We start from the raw sequence: 24,932 nt of genomic DNA on the forward strand, positions 1-24,932 counted from the left end.
TATAGTTCTATGAGGACTGATTTGGGTGGAAAATCATATTTCCTATTATTGCCAACATGGACTAAAGATTTTTGGTCTCCTAAATCTTGACATACCCAGAAACAACTTTCAATATAAGCTTCCTAATACACCTTTTGAATGAAAATACTACTTGCTCCTATTATTATTAGCATTTGGAGAATAGTCTGAGAAGCATAATTCCAAATACATAGCTGTTATATAAATATACTATTCCATCTAGAGATCCTGAAATAAAAATGACTCTCAGAGCATGACACTAATATTAGCCATCTATAGAAACAGCTCACCATAATACATGGTCTATAACTACATAATCAAGGTGATCGGGAGATAATTTCTATGAACACACGACTCGAAATTAATGTGAAAGGAAGCTGCAAAACAATCAACTGCATTATACAGAAGGAAAAGCATCTTATCAAGGAGGTGATAATCTTTAAACATGATTTAACTAACTGTCCTTTCTCTGTTGGCAGATTCACTAAGCAAGCAACTTCCCAATTATAATTCATCTTTCCAGGTTACTTTCGGGAAGAATAAGGCAAGTAAATTTGTTATTATAGGGTTATGTTTTTATCATAAATGACTAAATGACATACTTCCCTATCATCATTTCTGAGATACTGACCTGAGTAAGCCCACTTGACTGACTTTAGGTATACCGGACAAAACCTAAAGAAGGCTAATATTATTTAATAACCTGAGAAAGAGATGATGAGAGTATGAACCAACCCATAGCCATGAGGAAGATGGATTTAAAAACAGTAACGAAATTAGATATAAAAGTAATGTAAGGCCAGCCAGCGTGGCTCAGCGGTTGAGCATCGACCCTAAGATCCAGGAGATCAAGGTTCAATTCCCAGTCAGGGCACATGCCCGGGCTTCAGGCTCGATTCGAGCAGGGGGCGTGCAGGAGGCTGCCAATCAATGATACTCTCTCATCATTGATGTTTCTATCTCTCCTTCTCCCCCTTCCTCTCTCTGAAATCAATAGATATATTTTTTTAAATAGAGAATTTTTTTTAAAAAAAGGAATGTCAGGAAGCTTCAAATTAATTAATTAGAGAAAAATATTTAGAACGTACCATCTCGATGACCCATTCAATTAGGAGTAGGCAGAGAATAGGATGAGAGACAGAGACGCACATTCTTACCAAAGAATACAAGAGGAGAGGCAATAACATTTTAGGAGACTGTAAGATTACAAAAGAAAATAACTGTAGCTCACATGCAATACCTGACTCTTTACCTATAAAGGCACTTTTATTATTCTATGTAATAATCATTAAAACAGTAGTCTGAAGTACACTGAAAAACACTTTTGTAAACACATGTTACTACACATATTAAACACAATAATCATCGCTTTTGTGAGGAAACCTATTTTTAAAATTCCTACTAATTTAAACATTCTTTAGTCCAAAATTATGAAGATATTTTAAAATATTTTTAATTGATTTTTAGAAAGAGCGGAAGGGAGAGGAAGAGAGACAGAAACATCGATGTAAGAGCAAAACATTGATTAGCTACCTCCTGCATGCCTCCCACTGGGGATCGAGCATGCAGCTAGGATATGTGCATATGTGCCTTAACTAGGAACAGGCAACCAACTGGTGCAAGGGACAACATACAACCAACTGAACCACACCGGCCAGGGAAGAAGTTTTGTGGGGTTTATTTTACAATGAATGTTCTCACAGCTATTCTGCTTTCCTTCAAGTTGACTTTTTCTACTTGTTCACTTGATTGCTTCCCATCTATCCAGATTTTTGGTCCATCAAATATTACTCTCTTGCATCTTAATCCATTATCTTTCTAGAGTCTTCCTTCCCACCTATTAAGACTTTTCTATCTTAAAATAAACCTGATCCAACCTCTTTGTTTTCTCTATGGACATTTCTCAGCTATGATCAATCTCAGAGTTTCAGTTATTTACTCCTATATATGGACTACTTTCAATTTTCCTTCATGTACAAATTCTAATCTCATCTATTCAGTTGCATGCTAAATATCTCTACTTAAATGTCTTGTTGGTAAATGAATACCCATCCTCTCTCAGCTACTGCCATTCAATTCATTGACAATTACTAGCAGTTCTTCTTGGGTAATATACACACCATCAACTTGACTTCCGTTACCCCTATTCGGGCCCTCTACATTTGACTAGATCAGCAATTTTCAACTAGTGTGCTGTAAGAACTTTTAAAACATGCAATACCTGACTATTTAGTCTGCGGCACTGACTTCCCTTATATTTTCAAATTAAAAAATGACAACAGCCAACACATTAATAGCTGTCCTGTGTGAATGAATCAAAATTATACCTATATCTTTGTCAGATCAGCAAAAAATATATTTTTTGGTGTGCCGCAGAATTTTAGTAGTTAGTTTATGTGTGCCAGGAGATGAAAAAGACTGAAAATTCCTGGGCTGGACTGTACAAGTCTAACTGATTTCTCTGCTCAAACATTAGCTCCTTTCAATCTTATATGCTATGCAACCAGATAAATCTGGATTTTATCTTTTTTCCCCAACTTGAACACCAACAACTTTCAACTCCTTGGCCTAATACCTAAGGCTGTTATTTCTCATATATGTCATATCAAATATCAGTATCACCATCACTTCACACGGCCTGTGTATTCTCATTTATGTGCCATTGCTGGTGCTATCTGTATTCCTGGGATTGGGCATCTAGCCCTGATCCCTATCTCCAAATACCTAAATTCTACATAGTCTTTAAGCATCAAGTAAAATATTGCATTTTCTGGACATCTCGTTCCCTCAGTTTAAAGTAATTTTCCCTGACCTTAAACTCTTACTGTACTATAGATCATTAGGGAGCTCTAACTATGTATCCTGAAATTTTTATTTATATACACACAGCTCTTCCTTTTAGCTTTTATGTTCCCTATAGGCAGGATCCATGTGCAGTATAATATACTTATTTCCCCAAAGCAACTAACCAGGATCTCAGACACAGAAAGAACTTTTTACTTGTCAAATGGAAAAAAACTAAAACACTCTTGCGAAGTTCCATATTGCAGATACTCATATTGTGTAAAATGAGTCATATTAATATGTGATATGGAGTTTTTAGAGGAGGGAATGGGGTAGAATAGATGCATATATTAACTGATTAAGACTAGTGGATTCAGGATACACATGCTCACTCTCAACTGATCTCAAAGTATTTGAGAGATACATTACAGAATTAAAGAATTATTATATATCATAGTATATGGTCTCAGCTTCTTTCAGTAAGAAAGAAGGGTCACAGATTTAGAAAATGGTCTTAAAAATTAAAACCTAGGCCATCTAAACCCTGACAGGTAAGTAGTTTTAGAAATCCTAAAACCCACCCTACCATATCTTAAGCAATATGACAAGTCCAAGTATAACAGGTAAAAACATGTTCATCCCACCAACTATTCAAGATTATGGAGAATTCTTTTCAGTTACCATTTTTGTGACTACAGAGCGCTAATACTGCTTTATACAGGAAGGTTTTCAAACTACATTAGAATTAATTTAACACTATTACCTTAGAATTATGCTTGAGTTTGGTACACACCTATGAATTTAAGTTCGTGCTTTGTTACTATAAAACTGTCATCTCCATCTAAAGAAAAGACTCATTTTGATTTGGAATTTTTAATAACCTGTCCCTATAAACTACCATTATAAACAAGTTGAGAAACTTAAGTCATATGAGAGGGGAAAAAAGCGGTAAGGCTATGGTAAAAAACGAGCAAACAAACAAAAAATTATGAAAATTTTAAGTAATTATACATTTGTTTTCATGAAAATAAAAAGGTAGCACTCTAAACAGATTATTAATGGCATTACCATTTAATGAACTTAAAATTAACATAAAATTAGCGTAATTTTCATTTACACTAATTTCTTCACTTAATAGGAACTTTTCAGGTTCTGTCTCTCTTGCAGTTTCAATGAGAAGCTTATAAATTCATTTTACTTTGTAGTGGTTAACATGCATACTGAAAATTACTTTTTCTCCCCAGTGGGTGACTCACCATCCAAACGTTAATATCCTTCTGTGTTTATCACTTAAGAGTCTTTGAAGCCTATCTTCCAGAAACTTATACCGATTCAAGAGACAAAGAAGCTCGGATGCTTTGAAATGGAAAAGGTCTTACTGTTTCATTTACAGTATATGTACATAGTACGTATATGCTAAGACTGTATAGTACTAGTCCTCCCTACACATGAACAAACACTGGAACAAATAGTAGCATTTGTTTTATCCTAGGATGTAACAATTTATTGTATAGAAATAAAGAACATACCAACTGATCAGGTAAGAAGAAAAAACAAATCTATTGTGATTAAAAAGAAATCAGATCTAGAACAATCTATATCAATGGTTCTAAATCACTGTTCATAGCGACAACTCCTCATCAGTAATATCTCATTATACATAGTAAATCTCAAAAGATTGACAGACTATGGAACTGTTATGCCTCAGAATTACAAATCTCTATTCTCAGATCCATACCTTCATAATGCTTCCCTGAAATAAAAAGGGGACACATGTAAATAACACAGATCTAGTTTCCTATAAACTATTCCAACAAACCTGAGTAGGATACCATTCTTAAGGGAGAATGTTCATCCTAAAATCAATTAGCATTCATACTTATTCTCAATACTATAGCAGATATCTATGAATATTTGTTGGAATTACTTTGCCTCTTCCATCAAATGAGATTTGTTTAATGAGATTGGTCGTGACAAACTATAAGCACCATAATTAAAGGGAATTTAAAATCATAGTAAATGGAGCACAGAAATCAATTAACAATATACTGCTGTGAAAATAGATCCAAGCTTTTTAACTACTTTAATCTACTATTTCAAAATTATAAGTGAGAGTCGCCAAGACAAATGAAGCAACTCCATTACTACAGCAAAGAACCAAGTTACAAATTTGACAGAAACATGATTGACTAATGCAAAGCTTAATTACCAAAGAAAATGAACATTTTATTAAAAGTATATGAAATCTGCCTGGCCAACCTGGCACAATGGTTACAGCGGTGACATGTGCACCAAAGGGTCACAGGTTTGATTCCCTGTCAAGGGCATGTACCAGGATTGCAGGTTCGATACCTGGCCTTGGTCCAGGTGCATGTGGGAGGCAACCAATCAATGTGTCTATCTCACATCAATGTCTGTCTGTCTCTCTCTCTCTCTCTCCCCTCCTTCTCTCTCTCCCTCTCTTTCGCTCAGTAAATATGAATGGAAAAAAGATCCTCAGATGAAGATTAACAACAACAACAAATACATGAAATCCATTCAAGGACTGTGTAGCAACTGACAACTTATTTACTCATTAGGGAAATGCAAATTAAAACCACAAGATACCTCTTCACACCCATGTGGATGGATATGATTGTAAAAAATAAAAATAACAAGTCTTGGTGAGGATGTGAAGAAGCTGGAACCCTCATACCCTCATACATTGCTAATGGCAACATAAAAAATAGTGCAGCCTCTGTGGAAAACAGTTTAGCAGTTCCTCAAAAAGTTAAACACAGAGTTACCATATGACCCAGCAATTCTATTCCTAATTATATACCCAAAATAAAAACATATGTGCACATAAAAATGTGTGCTATGAATGTTCATAGCAACATCATTCATACTAGCCAAGAAATGAAAACAATCCAAATGTCCATCAATTGATGAATGGAAAACTGTGGCATATCCATACTATGTATATTATTCAGTCATTTTTTAAAAAAGTACTGATACATGCTACAACATGGATAAACCTTATGCTTAAAACATGGAAAACATTATGCTAAGCAAAGGAAATCAGACACAAAAGGCCACATATTGTATGATTTCCTGTACGTCTAACACAGGTAAATCTCTGAGACAGGAAGTAGATTAGTACAGTGATTTTAAACCAGTATGCCGCAAGAATTTTTAAAACATGCAATACCTGACTATTTAGTCAGCACTGACTTCTTTTCCCTTACCAAGTAAAAAAAAATAACAACAGCCAACACAACAGTAGTTGTCTGGTGTGAATGAATCAAAATTATACCTTTTTTTCCTTGTCAGATAGGCAAAAAATATATTTTTTGGTGTGCTGCAGAATTTTAGTAATTAGTTTATGTGTGCCATGAGATGACAAAGGTTGAAAATAGCTAGATTAGTGGTTGCCAGGAGATTTTGGGGGATGGGGAGAAGGGATTGGGATATGTGATTTCTTTTGTGGTTGATGGAAATTATCTGAAATTAGACAATGGTGACATTGCACAACATTTAAATGGTTCAAATGGTAATTTCTATGTTATATGAATTTTATCTCATTTAAAAATTGGGGGTGAAAATAGATACAGAAATACTGAAAAAGTCAAGCAAGAAACATTTATTCAAGAAAGGGAAGAGAGAAATGTAAAATAGAATGGGGGGTTTATTTTATACATACATACATGAAACAACTAATTAAAGCAAAGGAATAACAAACATAAAATTCAGGACAGTTCCTCTGGAGATTGCAGTGGTGATGAGCATGTGCTAGATTCAACAGTGTTGGCAATATTCTACTTCTTAAATTGGTAGTAGGTTCCTGAGTGTTCATTTCTTTAATGTGTGTAACTTCTACATATTGCTTTTAATGTACCAAATATTTCATAAAAGAATCAGAAAAGGATCTATAAATAAATGGAAAATATTAACAGGTGTTATATCTTTAATGAATTCATGATGTCTGTATTATTCTCTGTATTTCTGAAATATTTCATAATTTAAAAAAAGAAAGGAAAATGCTGTAGTGGAATACAAAGAACTTCAAAACAGAGTAGTCAACACTTTCACTTACAAAATCAAGTAAAATAAAAACCTATCTGTCTCCTGGAATGGTAACAAGAACTGGTCACTAGTAATTTAAAGGAGAAGAGTTAACCAAAAAGGTGTTAAGCCAATATTATCCATTAATTGTCTGATAATAAAACCTAACCCTAAATGATTTAAGCAATATCTTCTTGAAGTAAAGCAGTTAGAATAATTGTGAGCAAATGTGGTGGTCAGAATGCCTCCCCACACATACACCCCACCAAACACATCCATGCCTTAATGCCCAGAACCTGTGAATGGTACCTTAAATGGTAAAGGGGACTACACGAAAATGTATAAATTAAATACCTCAATATGAAGAGGTTATCCTGGATTGCCTAGGTGGGCCCAATCTAATCATCAGAGTCCTCATAAACTCTGAATCTGAGTACCAGATAGACGAAAGCAAGAGAGAAACTCCACCCAACATTGCTGGCTTTAAAGACAGAGGATGGAGCTAAAAGGCAAGGAAAGCCAGCAACCTCTAGAAGCCGGCCATAGTAAGGAAAGATTCACACTTAGAACCTTCAAAAGGAACAGTATCTGGAAACCTTGATTTTAATGCGATCCATGTCAGACTTCTAACCTATAGAACTGTAAGATAATAAATTTGTATTGTTTTAAGTTTGTGATAATTTGTTATAGCAACCATAGAAAACAAATACAGGAGAATAAGATAAAACGTAAATTCTTCTTTACCCTTCCTCCTCCACTGATAAGTCTCAAGCTTTTTATTGCTTGATGCCCAATGTAATGAAAAAAATTTTAAAGCTAATATTTGACACCTCACACTCATTAAACTGGTTACTATCAAAATATAGTATGTGCTGACAAGGATGTGGAAACACTGGAAGCCTTGTGCACTGTCAGTGGGAATGTAAAATGGTACAGCTACTATGGCAAACTATACGGCACTTTCTCAAAAGTTAAAAACAGAACTACCGTATGATCCAGAAATTGTACTTATGGGTAGAATGGAGACTCCAACAGATATATGCACATTCATAATTAAAGCAGCTTATTCACAATAGTCAAAAGGTTGAAGTAACTGAAGTATTCCTCAACAGATAAATACATAAACAAAATGGCATATCCACACCATGAAATATTATTCATCCAGAAAAAGGAAGAAAAGCCCCTGACCAGTGTGGCTCAGTTGGTTGGGTGTCGTCCTGTGGACCTCAAGGTCAATTCCTGATCACGGCACATGCCCAGGTTTTGGGATAGATCCCTGATAGAGGGCATGCAGGAGGCAGCCAATTGATGTAGCACTCTCACATTGTGTTTCTCTCTTTCTTTCTCTCCCTTCCTCTCTCTCTAAAAATCGATAAAAATATTTTAAAATTTTAAAAAATAAAGGAAGAAAATTTTGACACATGCTATAACATAAATAAACCTTGGGGACATTAAGTAAAGTGAAAGTCAGTCGCAAAAAGACAAATACTGTATGATTCTACTAACATGAAGTAGCTAGAAGTCAAGTTCATACACACAGAAAGTAGAATGGTAGTTGCCACGGGGAGCTGTTGTTTAATGAGTTTTAGATTTTTTAAGATGAAAAAGTTGTGAAGATTGGTTGTACAACAATGTGAATATATTTAACATTACTAAGCTGTACATTCAAAAACAGTTAAAATGATAAATTGTATGTGTATTTTGTCACATTTTTTTAAAAATAGCTAATACTTGGAGGGAAAAAAGACAAAAAACACAGAAATACGGATTTTTCAAACTAAGTCCAAGCAACTGACCCTAATCTTCCATAGGCTAAATATCACTTCACTAGATGCAGGATAAGTCCAGAGCAACTGCACAAGAAAAAGAAATAAAAAGCATCCAATTGTAAAGAAAGAAATAAAACTGTCACTATTTGCAGATGACATGATATTATATATAGAAAACCCTAAATATTTTACCAAAAAACTGTTACGACTAATAAATTCAATAAAGTTGCAAGATACAAAATCAATATACAAAAATATGTGCATTTCTATACACTAATAATCAATTATCAGAATGAGAAATTAAGAAAACAATCCCATTTACAATTATATCAAAAATAATAAAATGACTAGAAATAAATTTAACCAAGGAAGTTAAAGGCCTATACACTGAAAACTATTAGACATTAATGAAAGAAATTGAAAGACACACAAATAAATGCAAAGAGAGTCCACGATCCAAAGCACTCTACATGCAACTAAAAAAATAAGATACCTAGGAATAAACTTAACCAAGGATGTAAAAGACCTGTACTCGGAAAACTATGTGACACTGAAAAAAGAAATAGAGGAAGATTTAAACAAGTGGAAGAATATACCATGCTCATGGATTGGAAGAATTAATATCATTAAAATGTCCATACTACCCAAAGCAATTTATAAATTAAATGCAATTCCTATTAAAATACCAACAGCATATTTCACAGACCTAGAACAAACACTTAGAAAATTTATATGGAACCAAAAAAGACCCCGAATAGCTGCAGCCATCTTTAGATAAAAGAACAGAGTGGAAGGGATCACATTACCAGACTTCAAACTGTATTACAAAGCCACTGTAATCAAAACAGCCTGGTATTGGTACAACAACAGGCATATAGATCAGTGGAACAGTACAGAGACCCCAGAAATAGACCCACGCCATTATGGTCAGTTAATATTTGACAAAGGAGGCAAGAGTATCCAATGGAGTAAAGACAGTCTCTTCAATAAGTGGTGCTGGGAAAATTGGACACATACATGCAAAAGAATGAAACTAGACCACCAACTTTCACCATACACAAAAATAAACTCAAAATGGATAAAAGACTTAAATGTAAGTCACGAAACCATAAAAATCCTGGAAGAAAACATAGGCAGTAAAGTCACAGGCATCCCATGTAGTGGACTTTTCACTGATACATCTCTTAGGGCAAGAGAAACAAAAGAAAAAATAAACATCTGGGACTACATCAAACTAAAAAGCTTCTGCACAGCAAAAGAAAACAGCCTCAAAATACAAAGGAACCCCACGGCCTGGGAAAACATATTTGCCAAGGATGAACCTGATAAGGGGCTAATTTCCAAAGTGTACAAAGAACTCATAGCACTCAGCAAGAGGAAGACAAACAACGCAATTAAGAAATGGGCAAAGGACTTGAACAGACACTTCTCCAAAGAGGACATACAGATGGCCAAGAGACACATGAGAAAATGCTCAACGTCACTAATCATCAGAGAGATGCAAATTAAAACCACAATGAGGTATCACTTCACATCTGTCAGAATGGCTACCATCAACAAATCAACAAACGACATGTGCTGGTGAGGGTGTGGAGAAAGGGGAACCCTAGTACACTGCTGGTGGGAATGCAGACTGGTGCAGCCACTATGGAAAACAGTATGGAGGTTCCTCAAAAAATTAAAAATGGAGCTGCCATTTGACCCAGTGATTCCACTCCTAGAAATGTATCCTAAAAATCCTGAAACATTCATCAGAAAGAATGTATGTACCTCGATGTTCATAGCAGCACAGTTTACAATAGCCAAGATCTGGAAACAGCCCAAGTGCCCATCAGTAGATGAGTGGATAAAAAAGCTGTGGGACATTTATACCATGGAATACTATGCAGCTGTAAAGAAGAATCTCGTACCCTTTGGGACAGTATGGATGGACTTGGAGAATATTATGCTAAGTGAAATAAGCCAGGCAGAGAAAGACAAACATCACATGATCTTGCTTATACGTGGAATCTAAAGAACTTAAAAAACTGATGAACAGAATAGATTCAAGGACACGAAAGCATAGATGAGACTGACGAATGTCAGAGGGATGGAGAAGGGCGGGTGGGTGGAAGGGGAGAGAGTAACCAAAGAAATTATATGCATATATGCACAACCCAAGAACACGGACAATGGTGGGGAGAGCGACTGGGGAGGGGGAAGGGACGGGGTGGAACGGGTCATTGGGGAGAAAAAGGGACATCTGTAATATTTTAAACAAAAATAAAATTGAAAAAAAACACAGCAATCTACAGATTAAATACAATCAACCTCTATCAAAAGTCTGAAGGCATTTTTCACAGAAATAGAATAAACAGTCCTATAATTTGTATGGAACCATAAAAGACCCCAAATGGCCAAAACAATCTTGAGAAAAAAGAACAAAACTGGGGCATCACACTCCCTGATTTCAAACTGTATTACAGGCTCCCCCTTTCTCCCTTCCCCCTCTTCATCCCACCAGGGCACATTACCTTTGCCTTTCTCTCTTTAAGCTCCAAAGGCCCTTCTTCTGCCCCTGTAACTTGTTTCCTGAGCCTATGAAGCTCAGCTGGCTCACTTCTACTTATCTTTGTAACTTTCTAAATAAAATTTCTCTTATATTTTGAAAAAACAACAACAAAAAGACCCACTCCAAAATTGTATAACATAACTATAGCAACTGAAATAGTATAATATTGGCATAAAAACAGACACAAAGATCAGTAGAAGAGAATAGACAGGTCAGAAATAAACCCACACATATATGGTCAATTAATTTATGACAAAGGAGCCAAGAAAATATACAACGGGGAAAGAGCAATCTCTTTAATAAATGGTGCTAGGAAAACTGGACATCCACATGCAATGAATGAAACTGGACCACTATCATCCACCATACACAAAAATTAACTCAAAATGTATTAAAGACATGAATGTAAAACCTGAAACCATAAAAGTGCTAGAAGAAAACATAGGCAGTAAGCTCCCTGACACTGGTCATGGCGATGATTTGTTTTTTAGATCTGACACCAAAAGCAAATATAAACTAGGACTATACCAAACTAAAAGGCTTCTGCACAGCAAAGGAAACCATCAACAAAATGAAAAGGCAATATACTGAATGAGAGAAATAATTGTAAATCCTACATCTAATAAGGATAAGGGGCTAACATCACAAAATATATAAAGAACAAAAATAAGGAAACAAACAAAAAAATCCCCTAAAACATCCAACTAAAAAAATGAGAGGATGTGAACAGACATTTTCCAAAGAGGACATTCAGATGGCCAACAAGTATATGAAAAGATGCTCAACATCACTGATCATCAGGGAAATAAATGCTATCAAAACCATAATAAGATAATCATTCCATATCCATTTCTTGATAGTTAGAATGACTATTAAGAAAAACAGAGCCCAGCTGGCATGATTCAGCGGTTGAGCATTGACCTATGATCCAGGAGATTGAGGTTCCATTCACAGTCAGGGCACATGCTTGGGTCCTGGGATCAATCCCCAGTGTGTGTGTGTGTGTGGGGGGGGGGGTGCAATAGGCAATCGATCAATGACTCTGATCATTAATGTTTCTATCTCTCGCTCCCCGTCTCTCTGAAATCAATAAAGATTTTTTTTTAAAAAAAAGATATAAACATTTTAGGGAAAAAGAGAAGGAATAACATGTTGGTGAGAATCTGGAGAAAGGGAACCCTTGTGCACTGTTGGTGGAAATGTAAATTGGTGCAATCACTACGAGAACCAGTTTGGAGGTCCCTCAAAATATTAAAATAGAATTACCATATGATCTAGCAATTCCATTTCTGGGTATTTTTCCAAGAACAACAACGATGACAAAAACACTAATTTGAAAAGATACAGTTGACCCTCCCCACATCCATGGGTTCCACACTTGCAGATTCGACTAACTACAGATTGAATATATGGGATGGGGGGATGTTATATTGTTGCTAAACATACACAGACTTTTTTCCTTATCATTATTCCCTAAACAATACCACTATTTACATTGTATTAGGTATTATAAGTAATTCAGAGATTATTTAATGTATATGAGAGGATGTCTGTAGGTCATATGCAAATACTATGCCATTTTATATAAGGGACTTGAACATTCACAGATTTTGGTGTCCTTGGGGGTGTCCTGGAACCAATCCCCTGTGGATACCAAGGGATGATTATATATCCACCCCATGTTCATTACAGAATTATTTACAATAGCCAAGACATAAAAACAACTTAAATGTCCACTGACTGATGGATAAATGGAAAAAGAAAATACACACACGCATGTACAACACACTAAAATATTATTCAACCACAAAAAATAACTAAATCTTGCCATTTGTGATAACATAGATGAACCTTGACGGCTTAATGCTAAGTAAGATAAATCAGAAAGAAAAAAAACAAATACCATATGCTCTCACTTATATGTAGAATCTTTTCTTAAAAATGAACTCACAGATATGGAGAACAGATTGGTGGTTGCCTTGGGGGAGAGTGGGGGAAGGGCAAAATGGGTTAAAGGGGGTCAAAGGTATAAACTTCCAGTTATAAAATATTTAAGAGAAAATATAAGCCCACTACAATTCGTTTCTCTATACTATATGGCTAAGGCTACAGAAGTACCTGACTATTAGCTCTCTCTCAAACACAATCTTATAAAACCAAAAAAACTTTTTAAAAACCTATGTTCATTATATTAATCCCATGACACTAATTTCATTCATCCATACAGAGAAACATGACAAATGTCCCATGAAATTAATACATCCCAGCACTTTGTTAATAAAGGCAAAAGATTTATATGGCAGTTCATCCACAATTGCTCCCCACGACATGATTATCTACTTTGTTTTTACTTCAGGTATATTCTTTCCAAACTTCCAGCATACTTCCAAATTTTAATATCTCAAAATTAAAGAACAAATCTAAATTTACCTCTGCAAACTGAAAAAAAAAGTTTAACCTCTTCATTTCTTATACTTCCCTACCAAAGAATGGGTAACATGTTAGTTTATTCTCAAGAACAGTTCCAATGCTTTTTCCTCTAAATACCTAATGTTCAAGAGTTTCTTTTTATCTAGAGTATTCATTATCTAATACTCTTCAGTTCCAGGTTACATAGGGAAGCAAGAGTTATAAGTAAATGCATGCATTAATAAAATGATCACTTATAAAACCATGTCCCAACCACCCCTACCTTCAAATCAACATGAGTATCTATGTCTGCTCATCATGCCATTCATTATTCTCTTGCTGGCTGTTGATTTGTAAACACCTGACAGATAATGCAAACGCAATGCAAATTGACCACAAATTAAACTACATTACAAAATAAGCAAGATTTCATAAAGTTAATGAAAATGTGTTGGAAAAATGCCTGGAATCATATAAACAGTCTTGAACAAATAAGAGTTATGTCAGTTAAAAACCGAAAATCAATAAAGATGCCACTAGATTCAGAAGGTTTTTTTGAACATGAAAGAATTACAGAAGGTTATTGAAAATTAAACTCAAATATTTTTGCAAAAATGACCTTCATTATAATTACAAGGCAAAGGTGAAAACTGGTAGAAGCATTTGCTTTATATTCTGATTGCAGAGCCCAAACCAATCGATTCCCCTTTAGAAAACCTGGTCCCAAATTAGACATAATTTAAACGGCTATCTTCCTTTTATTCGTTATATGGAATACAGGTTTAAATTCTAAAAGTATTCTAAACATTAATTTGAAATCCTAAAAATAAAATTTTCATCTCAAGTTGTGGAAGACGCAGTAAATTCCTGATTCAGGTACCAATTACTAACTGCACTGGCAAGAGAAAACTCAAAAGAACTACAAAAACTATTTGCAAAAAGGGAAAAGACAAGACTTTCATAAAGTTAGAACAACACTATTGTATTTTGCCTCACAAAGAAATAAAAGCCAAACTGATGAACTATATTGACCTATTATCCTTCTATAGCCAGTCTACAAAAAGTTTTCACAAAGGTGCTGAACTGACTCACTGCAGAGCTGAATTTCATCTCCTCAACAGAACATGCAAGCTTTCAATCAGAATTCTCTGTAAAAGGCAACTTTTGTGATAAATGAACCACCAGAGAAGATTCTAATACAACTTACCATTGTGTATTGCATTCAGCAACTCTGAGAAAGCTTTTAAGTAAGGAAAAAAGGACTTCAGGTTAAGATCATTCTCAAACACAAAAAAGAAATACATAGGCATAGACTGAATCGGTATGATAAAATCCCACTAAGTCTATCATGTATCATTGTTTGAATCATTAAAACTGCAAGCTCATTTTTTACATGGTATAAAGTTATATTTGTCAACATATTACCTACTAAATTTAAATGTTATATTATCATAATTATGACAAATGCAAAATCACTTTTATTTTGTTTTGCAAAAATCACTTTTAAAAAGATACCTAGTAGTATAATTATGTAATGTCTTTCTTGTATAAAGTGAGTACCTAGATGCAATTCTATATAGGTAAATCCACCTTTGGTCACACTCAACAATATTTATTATAAAGAAAAAACTCATTTTATCACCTAACCCAATCAAACATACTCATATCCTGGAATTCAGTACAACAGTCTCAACAAATGTAGTACTCTGAGAGAGAAAGCTATCTAATACCAATATACAAAAATTGAAAAATTATATTAACATCAAGATTACTGGAAACCAAAATATTGAAAATATTACTTCACTGGTGACAGATGTCACAATTCTGCAATGGAAGCACCATATTAAAGGGCCAAACAATAATTAAAATTTGTTCACAATTTTTACTGTAATATGGATACTGCACACAGGACAAGGCAGCAATTAAGATATCTTTGTATGAGAAATCTATTCAATTAAAAACAAATTGCATTTTGGAAAATTAAAATTTAGATGTGGCATAATATACTAGAAAAAGCACTAGAGTAGGAGTCAAAAAGCCTGGGTTACCAACCCAGTTTGAAAACTTACTAGTTGTTGGACAAGCTCCATCATGCCGATACTGCATGGAAATTTCTGTTGGGAGGGAGAAGAAAGGAAATCAGCAAAGAAGTTGCCAGTGACTCAAGAGTAGAAAAAGAAACAGGCCAGAAAAACAGGAAAATATTCACCTAAAAGTCTAGCCAAGACGGGCAAAAAGAACTGTGGGAACAGAAATTATAGGCCAGTAATTGGGATGGGAGGGGTAGGAGGACCAAACATGATGGAATTCTCACGAATTGTAATGGGATAGTGTGCGAATATGTGTGTGCATGTGTGGGCAAAGAATGAGGAAAAGACATAAAGGCTTACAAATGAATCTGTATAACAAATGTCTAAGAATAAATGAATTCGCTACTAAAATAAAGTGTAGTTAGGCAACATGATAAACTAATGTGTTTTATATAATTCATTAGATGTGAACAGTTTATCAAAAACATTTAGAAATTACAAATTTAAGTATAAAATTATTTAGTTTATATATGACCAGAAATCCATTATGATTTATAGAACAGTATAAAACTCATTAAACTACACTTTCTTGTAACCTTTCGTTTTTGATGACATTAATGAATGAATAAGCCATTACTCTTATTCCTTTACTCTACCCAAATGAGAACAAGCAGAGGGTGACAAGAGGCAATAAAACACTGTTAAAACCAAAGCTGCTCAGAAAATGGGAAATAAATTTCTACTTGACGTTGGAAAGGCAAAAACAGTTGATAAAACCAGGACTAAGGTTCTGACTCACAAGCCCTGCTAATTCTGGAAACAACTTGTATTCCATGTGGCTAACACTGTTGGCCAAATTCTTTTAAAGGAGGGGTATTTGGGAATTCTCTGGATATTACTAAACCAAAAACATGACCTCTAGGAACCATGTGTACAACAGAGCCTTTCAGGTAACCACATATGTACCTCAGAAGTTGAGCCTAATCTTGGCACACTCTGAAAACTTGAAATAAGACAAAACAAGATAGAGCAAGCCAGTGCTCAGTTTCAATGACTGTAATGTTAAAAGAACTTTACATTCAATGTTGTTTAAAAAAAAAAAAAAATCAAACATTTAGCCCAGTTTATTGTAAGTCCTTTCCAGGGGACACTCAAAAATGAGACACAGTAGGAGAATTTGACACCTTAATGCTTCATTAACAAATCCAACACAAGTGAGATTTAAAAAGTGACTGAGGGCTATAGAAGAGACTAACATGGTACATTATAGAGAAATGGTAGCTGTTTGGAATGGTGTTGAAAAATAATCAAAGGACACTCAGAATAGCCAAAGAACTTTGTCAATGGAGTGGAAAAAAAAGAAATATGGCTATTCTGGCCTTTGATCTAGTACTTTTGTAGAAAGACAGCTTATATGAATTTTCAACTTATCAAAGACCAAAACAAAATCAAGGAATTTTCCAAGAAAGCAAATGCCAAGGTATATCCTGGTTTCAGTAGCATCCAATTCCCTATATGATTTTCATTTATGACCAATATAATCAAAGTATATAAAAATCACAAACCTGAGTCATCAAGATAGGTTTGAATTATGCTCAATAACTGTACCTACTCCTTAGTCTATAATACTGTATTAGTAACTCTACTCCTGTGAGTTAACTGGATTAATATTTGTATTTTTGTGTCCCTTATTTGTTTACAGAATCAGCCTATTCCTAATTAAAATATTTACCAGGGAAAGAAGTCTCAGTTTCATTTTACAACCTAGGTAGATATGAATGACATAAATAGGGACATATTTAACAAGAACCATTTCATAGTTATATGGGCTCAGGTTAAACTTTCTTAAACTTCATATTTCACTATAAGTCAGAACAAACTTCTCTTGAAGTGATATTTGCATTAATAACTCATCTCCATGAAATCTTTAAGATTTTAACACTAAATAGATTAGGATCACAACCAAAAGAGTGCCTTTCCAGGATCTCCTTTTGTAGCATTTATCACCACTAGAGAATTCCACCACTGAAATAGATTTCAAGTATCTCAACTTAGAAAGGTATGGCATTATATTAAAGAACTAGAGACAACTAAGATTTTTAAAAACAGAGAACCGTATACCTCGAAAAACAGTATTCCAAAAAAAAAAAAAGTTAATGTTAAACCATTAACTCCTTATCATTTAATGAATACCAGATTTTTCTCAGAGAAAATAACAAGATGTTGATTTTTGTGAAGAAAAAAAAGTTAACTTTCTTTGGGGGTGAGTATAGAATGGAGTATATAGATGTTGTATTATAAAGCTTCACACCTGAAATTTATATAGTTATAAACCAATGTTATCCCAATAAATAAATGTTAGCTTCCACTTTAGTACATCATAAACTCTCATAACATGGTTGAGATAAATAGGAGAAAGGAAAAGGACAAACACATGTCAACTCTTTAAATGCTGCACTAATTTTCAATGTCTCAAAAGACTGGGTGCCTACTTGTTAAGATCTCAAAAGAATATCTGTAGAAAAGAATTCCATCAAAAACTTAAGATAATCTATAAACCAAAACTTACAACCTGTATAAGTCACTGTAAAACAGTTAGGCCATTTATCAGGATGTACTTTAATTTATTATAATACAAATCTTACAATCCATACCCTTGATCAGACAAGGAGTTTATAGGTATTTTCTGGGTTTCTATTCTGATTGGATCTGGGGCTCCTAGAATAAATATCTTGCTACAGATACTCTATTATAATTTGAATATGTCTTAAGAAAATCACATCATAAGGACCTAATTTCTACTTCTGTTTTATATCCTAGTTGTGGTAAAACAGGAGAAATAACATCATCATCATCAGTAGTAGTAACTGTCCTGCCTATTTCATAAGGTTGTTCCAAGGATCAAATGAGATAGTAAAGAGTTCTTTAGAAACTGTTAGGTGCTCTCAAATAAAAGATATTAGTATCATTGCCCAGCCGGCATGGCTCAGCAGTTGAGCATCGATCTAGGATCCAAGAGATCACAGTTCGATTCCCAATCAGGGCACATGCCGGGGTTACAGGCTTAATCCCAAGGGGGGCATGCAGGAGGCAGCTGATCAATGACTTTCTCATCATTGATCTTTCTCTCTTTCTCTCCCTCTCCCCTCCTCTCTCTGAAATCAATAAAGACATTTTTTTTTTTAAAAAAAGATATTACTAATTATAAGCTGACAGAAGCAGTACTTTTTTTCTATTAGTGAATTTTTTTTAATAGTAAGTTGCCAGAATTAAGTCCAGGATGTTTATTCTGAAAAAAGACTACTAACCTATTAAGTGTGATTTCTTTAGCCTGGCATTCAACTCTCCATAAACCCATTCATTCTACCCTATTTAATTAATATTACCTCCAGCCCACAAACACAAGCTTCTTCTTTCTATTAGGTTAATCTTTCAAATATATCTATACTTACTTTTCTGATAATATTGCTGGCCTTTTTCTGCCTACTCCAAAGTACAATTCAAATCCCATCTTCTCCAACCTAATCATATATCCTAAACTGGTCTGTAATACTTACTACATGAATAGCTTTACAAATAATTAATTTCACTTGCAACCTGGTTATAAACACTTGGAAGGCAAGTAAAAAATAACATGATATGTTCTCACTGATTACTAGTAGTATTCATTCATTTTTTTAAAAGATGTTTAACATTTATTAAGCTCAAAGCACTGTGCTGGCAGTGAGCAGACAGTGGCGAACATGACAAACACAACCCCTAACCTCATGGAGCTAGGATTATAGTGCATGTGATAGTCTAACATCATAGCCAGCAGGTGCTTACAAAGGTCACTTTATTATTACTAAATTATGAACGTGTCATTACAGAAAATGAATCTGTTTTTAAAGGGCACCATGAAAAACAATTCTTGATAACACAGTACACAGTATGCATTTTCTCCTTCCTACTTATATAGGGCGAAAGCTTCCTGTTTTTACAATTACTGAATGATTTCCCAATCTAAAATTAATCTAAAGAAAATATTAATATTTTCATGCTAGTAGGAGATACTACTATTGCAAGTTAAATTATTGGCTCAAATTCTCTCACTGATCCTGTTCCTTAACGTATGATTGACAATATATACTAGTGTGGTTTTAGACTCTCATCAGAAAACATCCCTTGAATTTTATAATTGTTTGAAATCAAGGAAAATGCATAGGTCTACGACTTAGAGCTGTGAGAATTCTATCTCAGTTTCTTCTTCTATACGAGTAATAATTCTTGATACTTGTCAAGTGCTTAAGACAGTGTGTAACATATACTAAGTGTTAACAGCAGTTAGGAATTCTTAAATGTATGCCAAGAAGGCATAATTTCTAAATATTCATGGCATTTAGCCAGTTTCTTCTAGGTAAGAACAGACTTTTTAGTACTAAGTTTACCAATAAGAGAGTGATCTAACCCTAAAACTTTTATTAAAATGTATAAAATTAAAGAATATATTATCTTGAATAGTTTTCAGTAATGAATCTTATTACATTATTATAGCTTTAACTTTATAAAAAGACATACAAGTTTAAGAAACAACTTAGGTATAAATTTTAGTTTTCTAAGCACAACTTTTAAGAAAAAATTCCCAGGAAGTCTAAATTTAAGTCATTTGTTTTCAGGAAATAATATTTATGGAAATTTCTACCTAAATTGCTGTTTATCTAATGGTGAGGTACAAGGAATACAAATTCATATTTTTCTCCCACAGATATACCACAAACATTGCCCTCTGAAAGTAATCATTGTATAAAAAAATGGTATTTCCCATGCCTAAAATCTCTCTAAATCTGTAACAGGTAGGAAAATATTTTCAGGGATGTAAATCAATTAAATTCCACTAATTTGAAGATATGGGTTTCAAATGGCATCTTAATGCAATTTCTGAATTTCACTAATTATCAGACTAGGCTTCTATGTATAGGAAATCAGTGAGGCTCTCTTTTCACAAAAGCAAATTTAGGCTTAAATTTTTCATTAAGTACTCATCTGATTATTGTGCCTCTTGCTAAAAATGAATATAAACTCAATTTTTTATAAGTAAATTTATTTAAATTTACTTTTTGTGACTAGAGGCTAAAGCTAATTGCTAAGACATGCTGGTCTCAAATGTCAAATATGTTTCATATTACATAAATAAAATGTATTTTCAAGTGTGTGATATATTTGAAAATTTTCATAACCTCATTTCTCAACGCAATTTTTATATTTCTCCCCCTCTAAAACAGTAGTTCTCAGCCAAGGGAAATTTTCTGCTTCCTACCCCATGGGAGGGAACAGTTTTTGACTGGGGGATAGGGGGTCTTGGCTGCTACTGGCATCTAGAGGGTAAGGTCTAGGGATCCCGATAAACATCCTACAATGCACAGGACAGCACTGCACAACAAAAATTATCCCGATCAAAAGGGAAATAGTGCCAAGATTGAGAAATCCTGCTCTAGAATCACCCCTAATGCTGCTAATGAAACAATCCTTCCATACTTTCCACTCATTTCTGAAAAAAAACAAAAAACAAACAAACAAACAAAAGCTTGTCAAACAGGTCCACCACAGACATGGAAGCTAGATAGAGAGAAATCCCTGGTGTGTGACCTTAGGCAACTTATTTTACCTGTCTAAGCCTCAGTTTTATCAGCTGTAAAACAGAGGCATTAATAGTTTTTACTTCATAAGACTGTTGTGAGGATTATACAAGATAATAATTATAAAGCACTTAACAGACCCTGGCACAAAACAAATGGTAGTTATAGTTACTATTTTTCACATCTGACCTTTAAATGTGCTTTTCTCCCTTAGAATAGGTATCTTAAGCTTACTAACTGAAATTATCTTCAAAGGATAAAATTCGAATATTCTGCATTTATAAAATATGCATGAACATTCTTCATTAAATTGTATTTATCATTTTTCCATACTATTTCCTACCATCCTCTCCAATAGAACTGATAAAATCCAAAACAGTTTATTTTAACCAAAACCTCCTCATTTTTACAATCAGAAATCTAAAACCAAAAGGATGAGGTTTACAATTAACACATTTAAAATCATTTACCTTAAATTCAAGATGAAATTTAAAATATAAATGTGGGGATTTAACTAATATTGAAACTGTTAAGTTTCTGTCTAAAAACATGCATCTTAAAGTTTTTTAAAAACTGAAAATGATATTCATAACATAAATACATTTTGTTAAAGAAGCATCCCAATGGTGTGAATAACAACATATGTAAATTCACTTATACTAAAATAAAGATAATAGTAAAAACTGTTAAACATACTGAAAAACAAAAAGAATATAAATCATTTAATATATTTCGTAAAATTGTTAAAATCCATAAATTTAAAACATTTATCACTGATTGAAAAATATTCCAGATGGAGCTATTCAAGTAGAATTTGTGTGGGGAATTGTTGAGAAAATGAAGACTGAAATTTAGAGAAAGAAAGCTCAAAAGCAAATATCAATCAAAAACAGAGTGCAAAAACTGTCACAACTCAAATGTAAATTCTGAGTTGGTTTTTTGGAAAAAAAAAAAAATGTTTTTATTGACTTGAGAGAGAGAGAGACAGAGAGAAATATCGATGACAGAGAAAAACATTCATCTGCCTCCTGCATGCCCCCCCCACTGGGGATTGAGCCACACATGCCCTGACCAGGAATCTAACCATGACTTTTAAATGCATGGGAATGGGACAATGCTCAACCAACTCAGCCACACCGGCTGAGTTGGTTTTAAAAATACTCTGCAAGTGAAGCAAAAACAAAAATGGGAAATTAATTCTAGGTGTTTCATAAAAAATGACCAATAAACTATTTAGCCTATATGTAGTTAAGTAACGTCAGATTAGTGCCAAATGTCTTTTCCAAACACCAAATGTCTTTCTAAGATCACAGCACATTTTTTTCATTAAGATAATCAAATGTCACTTAGCAACTCAAATATTATCACAACAATAATTTAAAATGAATTTACTTCTTGGGGTAATGGAAGAGTGATGGTGATGGAAGTAAGGGAGAAAAACAATGGGCAAATCCCTACCTGAACCAACTGGAGATGAGCCAACACTAAGACTTTGTAAACTTCCATTCCTGAGCAATGTAGGAGATTTCTGAAGACTAGAGCTTGTTATACTTCCTGCAGCTGATGCTACAGATGATGTTGGTGAAGCAGAAGAAACTGAGAGATGAGAAACATTCTCTTGATTTTTGTTTCCTTTGGGTCTACCAGGCCCATGCTTACTTTGTTTATTTCCTTTTCTTTTCTTTTCCTTTACAGTTTCTTCTTCTATGCCAGAAGTTTGAGCCCGCTTATATCCTGCTGCAGGAAGGCTGGAATTACCCAAATCTCCAGGTGAGTTTTCAAAGTTTTTAGGCTGTGAAATAACAGCTGAGGTCGAAGGGAGACCAATTATGGAACTAAAACTATTTACCCCCCCTTCCTGGCTTCCAGACTCTCCTTTATGTACATCTTTGGTTGATGATGTCTGTTGGGAGTGAGTATAACTGTCATTACGTAGATCTGAGTCTGTAAAGCTCAAGAAATCCTGGGGAGACTGTACTGAACTTCCCGAAGATGACTTTACACTGCCTGGAGTTCCTGAAAAACTACCTGTAGTAAAAAAAAAAAAAAAAAAAAAGGGGGGGGGGGGATAGGAAAAGAAAAAAATTGGATGCAAAAGTTCCCATGAGCAGTAGAAATGATACAATCATCAAAAAGAGAGGGTGGGGGGGAAAAAACCTATAAAATTTAGGGCATCACTTATGTAATAAAGGTAGGTTTTGAAAAGGGTTATTACTGAAAACAAGTTTTTCTATAAAATTATCTTTAAAAATACTTGTCATTTTATAGTTATTAAATTAAATTACAAGCTATTACTTATACAATTACCACGCTATAAGATGTGCTTTATTTAACCTACCTTTTACCATTGGCCGCATTCTTCAATTCTTTCTCAAATATGTGTATACTTGAGGAAGGACTGAAGAATAGCAAAGTCTCAAGGAGACTTTGACAAGACTACAACTGGATTCAATGGCACTGGGAACTTCCTCTTTTTTAATTACTGAAGATATGATTATAAATGTTCCCAACATACAATAAGAACCAAGAGATGTTTGTTAGGTTATAAGTTCTAAGTTTTAACTTCTAGATAATGTTGGTGAATGTTGTCATTCGTTAAAGCTTCCCCACCAAAACACAGATTTAATCAAATAATCATCATCACATAGAACCTGATCTATATACCTTACATTCTTTCAGTCCACTTCCCACAGAGCTGCATAAAGAAAAGGAACCATCCACTAACATCCTGCTATTGTTTTTCTGAAAGTAAAGTCATAGGAAAGGCTCCTCTCATGAATCTCTTTCACAACTGCTTATTCTTTCCACACTCTTCAGTTAAAGAGCATTAGTAGTCCAACACATCATGCTATAAGTACCTCAGGTTCTTATTAACCTGGTAGAAAAATAATATGGTTGGGATGAAACAACAGTTTGGTTCCTCATCCCATGTGACCAAACCCTTTCTTCATGCTTGCCAAATAAAACAAGTAGACTTAGTTGTGACCACATAAGTTTCATAAAACTAAAGTCTATCATTTTAACTAATAATCCAAAAGTTAATCCATTTTAACTAATGGGTTTAGAAACAAAAGCTCAAAATAAAGTGTTTTATTGGAGTGGGAAGGAAATTCAAAGCTAAGTGTTAATTTTTATTGCAGAGAACATTTATAAGTAATCACACATAAATCCACCTAAATATTTATAAAGATATTTTTCTCACACAAAATAATTTCTTTTAAATAAAGTATCATGGTTTTGATTTTTAATTTTTAAGCTCGTATGAAATGGTTTATTTTAAAAGAACATTAATAGTTTAAAATTTAACTCTTTCAAGACAATATCTGTTTTATGCACTCATAAAAGTATTTTTTCCTATGTTAAGCATTTTCAGGCTATGTCTATATAGAAAACCATACATATTATGAAGCTATTTACATTACATCAATCATTTAAGGATAACGGCAATTTGCCACTTAATTAGCAGCTATAAAGAAGTTCTTTATTATCCATTCTGATCTGTCGTCATTCGTCTTTTTTCTACACATTTTTGTTTTTACAGCTGGTGCTAAAAGCTCACTACAGTGTAGCAAGTATTTTAAAATACTTAGTATACCCAATACTTTAAAGGCATATTTTCTAATATTCACATACTATCTGCAATGAAAAAAGTAAAACCAATTATTCTAAATATCCTTCCTTTATATTTCAACTTTTAAAACTTTTATAGACT

The 24,932-nt window shown here is 33.9% G+C and overlaps 1 protein-coding gene across 14 annotated transcripts in view; it reads right to left on the reverse strand.

The window, feature by feature from the left end:
- Positions 1–24,932, reverse strand: part of MLLT10 (MLLT10 histone lysine methyltransferase DOT1L cofactor) — a 240,939-nt gene that overhangs the window by 42,354 nt on the left and 173,653 nt on the right. For 9 of the 14 annotated variants that reach the window (XM_081133058.1, XM_081133056.1, XM_081133066.1 and 6 more), the window contains 3 exons: positions 22,679–23,248; positions 15,645–15,689; positions 14,783–14,815 (listed from right to left, as the gene is read on the reverse strand). The exons of 1 other annotated variant lie outside the window; for it this stretch is intronic. In XM_081133058.1, coding sequence (XP_080989184.1) covers positions 14,783–14,815; positions 15,645–15,689; positions 22,679–23,248 — 648 coding nt within the window. The remainder of the gene's footprint in view (positions 1–14,782; positions 14,816–15,644; positions 15,690–22,678; positions 23,249–24,932) is intronic. 4 more of the 14 variants (XM_081133059.1, XM_081133063.1, XM_081133060.1 and 1 more) reach the window with 4 other exon arrangements.

This window comes from Miniopterus schreibersii, assembly GCF_964146895.1.
Source record: "Miniopterus schreibersii genome assembly, chromosome: 1".
Taxonomy (NCBI): domain Eukaryota; kingdom Metazoa; phylum Chordata; class Mammalia; order Chiroptera; family Miniopteridae; genus Miniopterus; species Miniopterus schreibersii.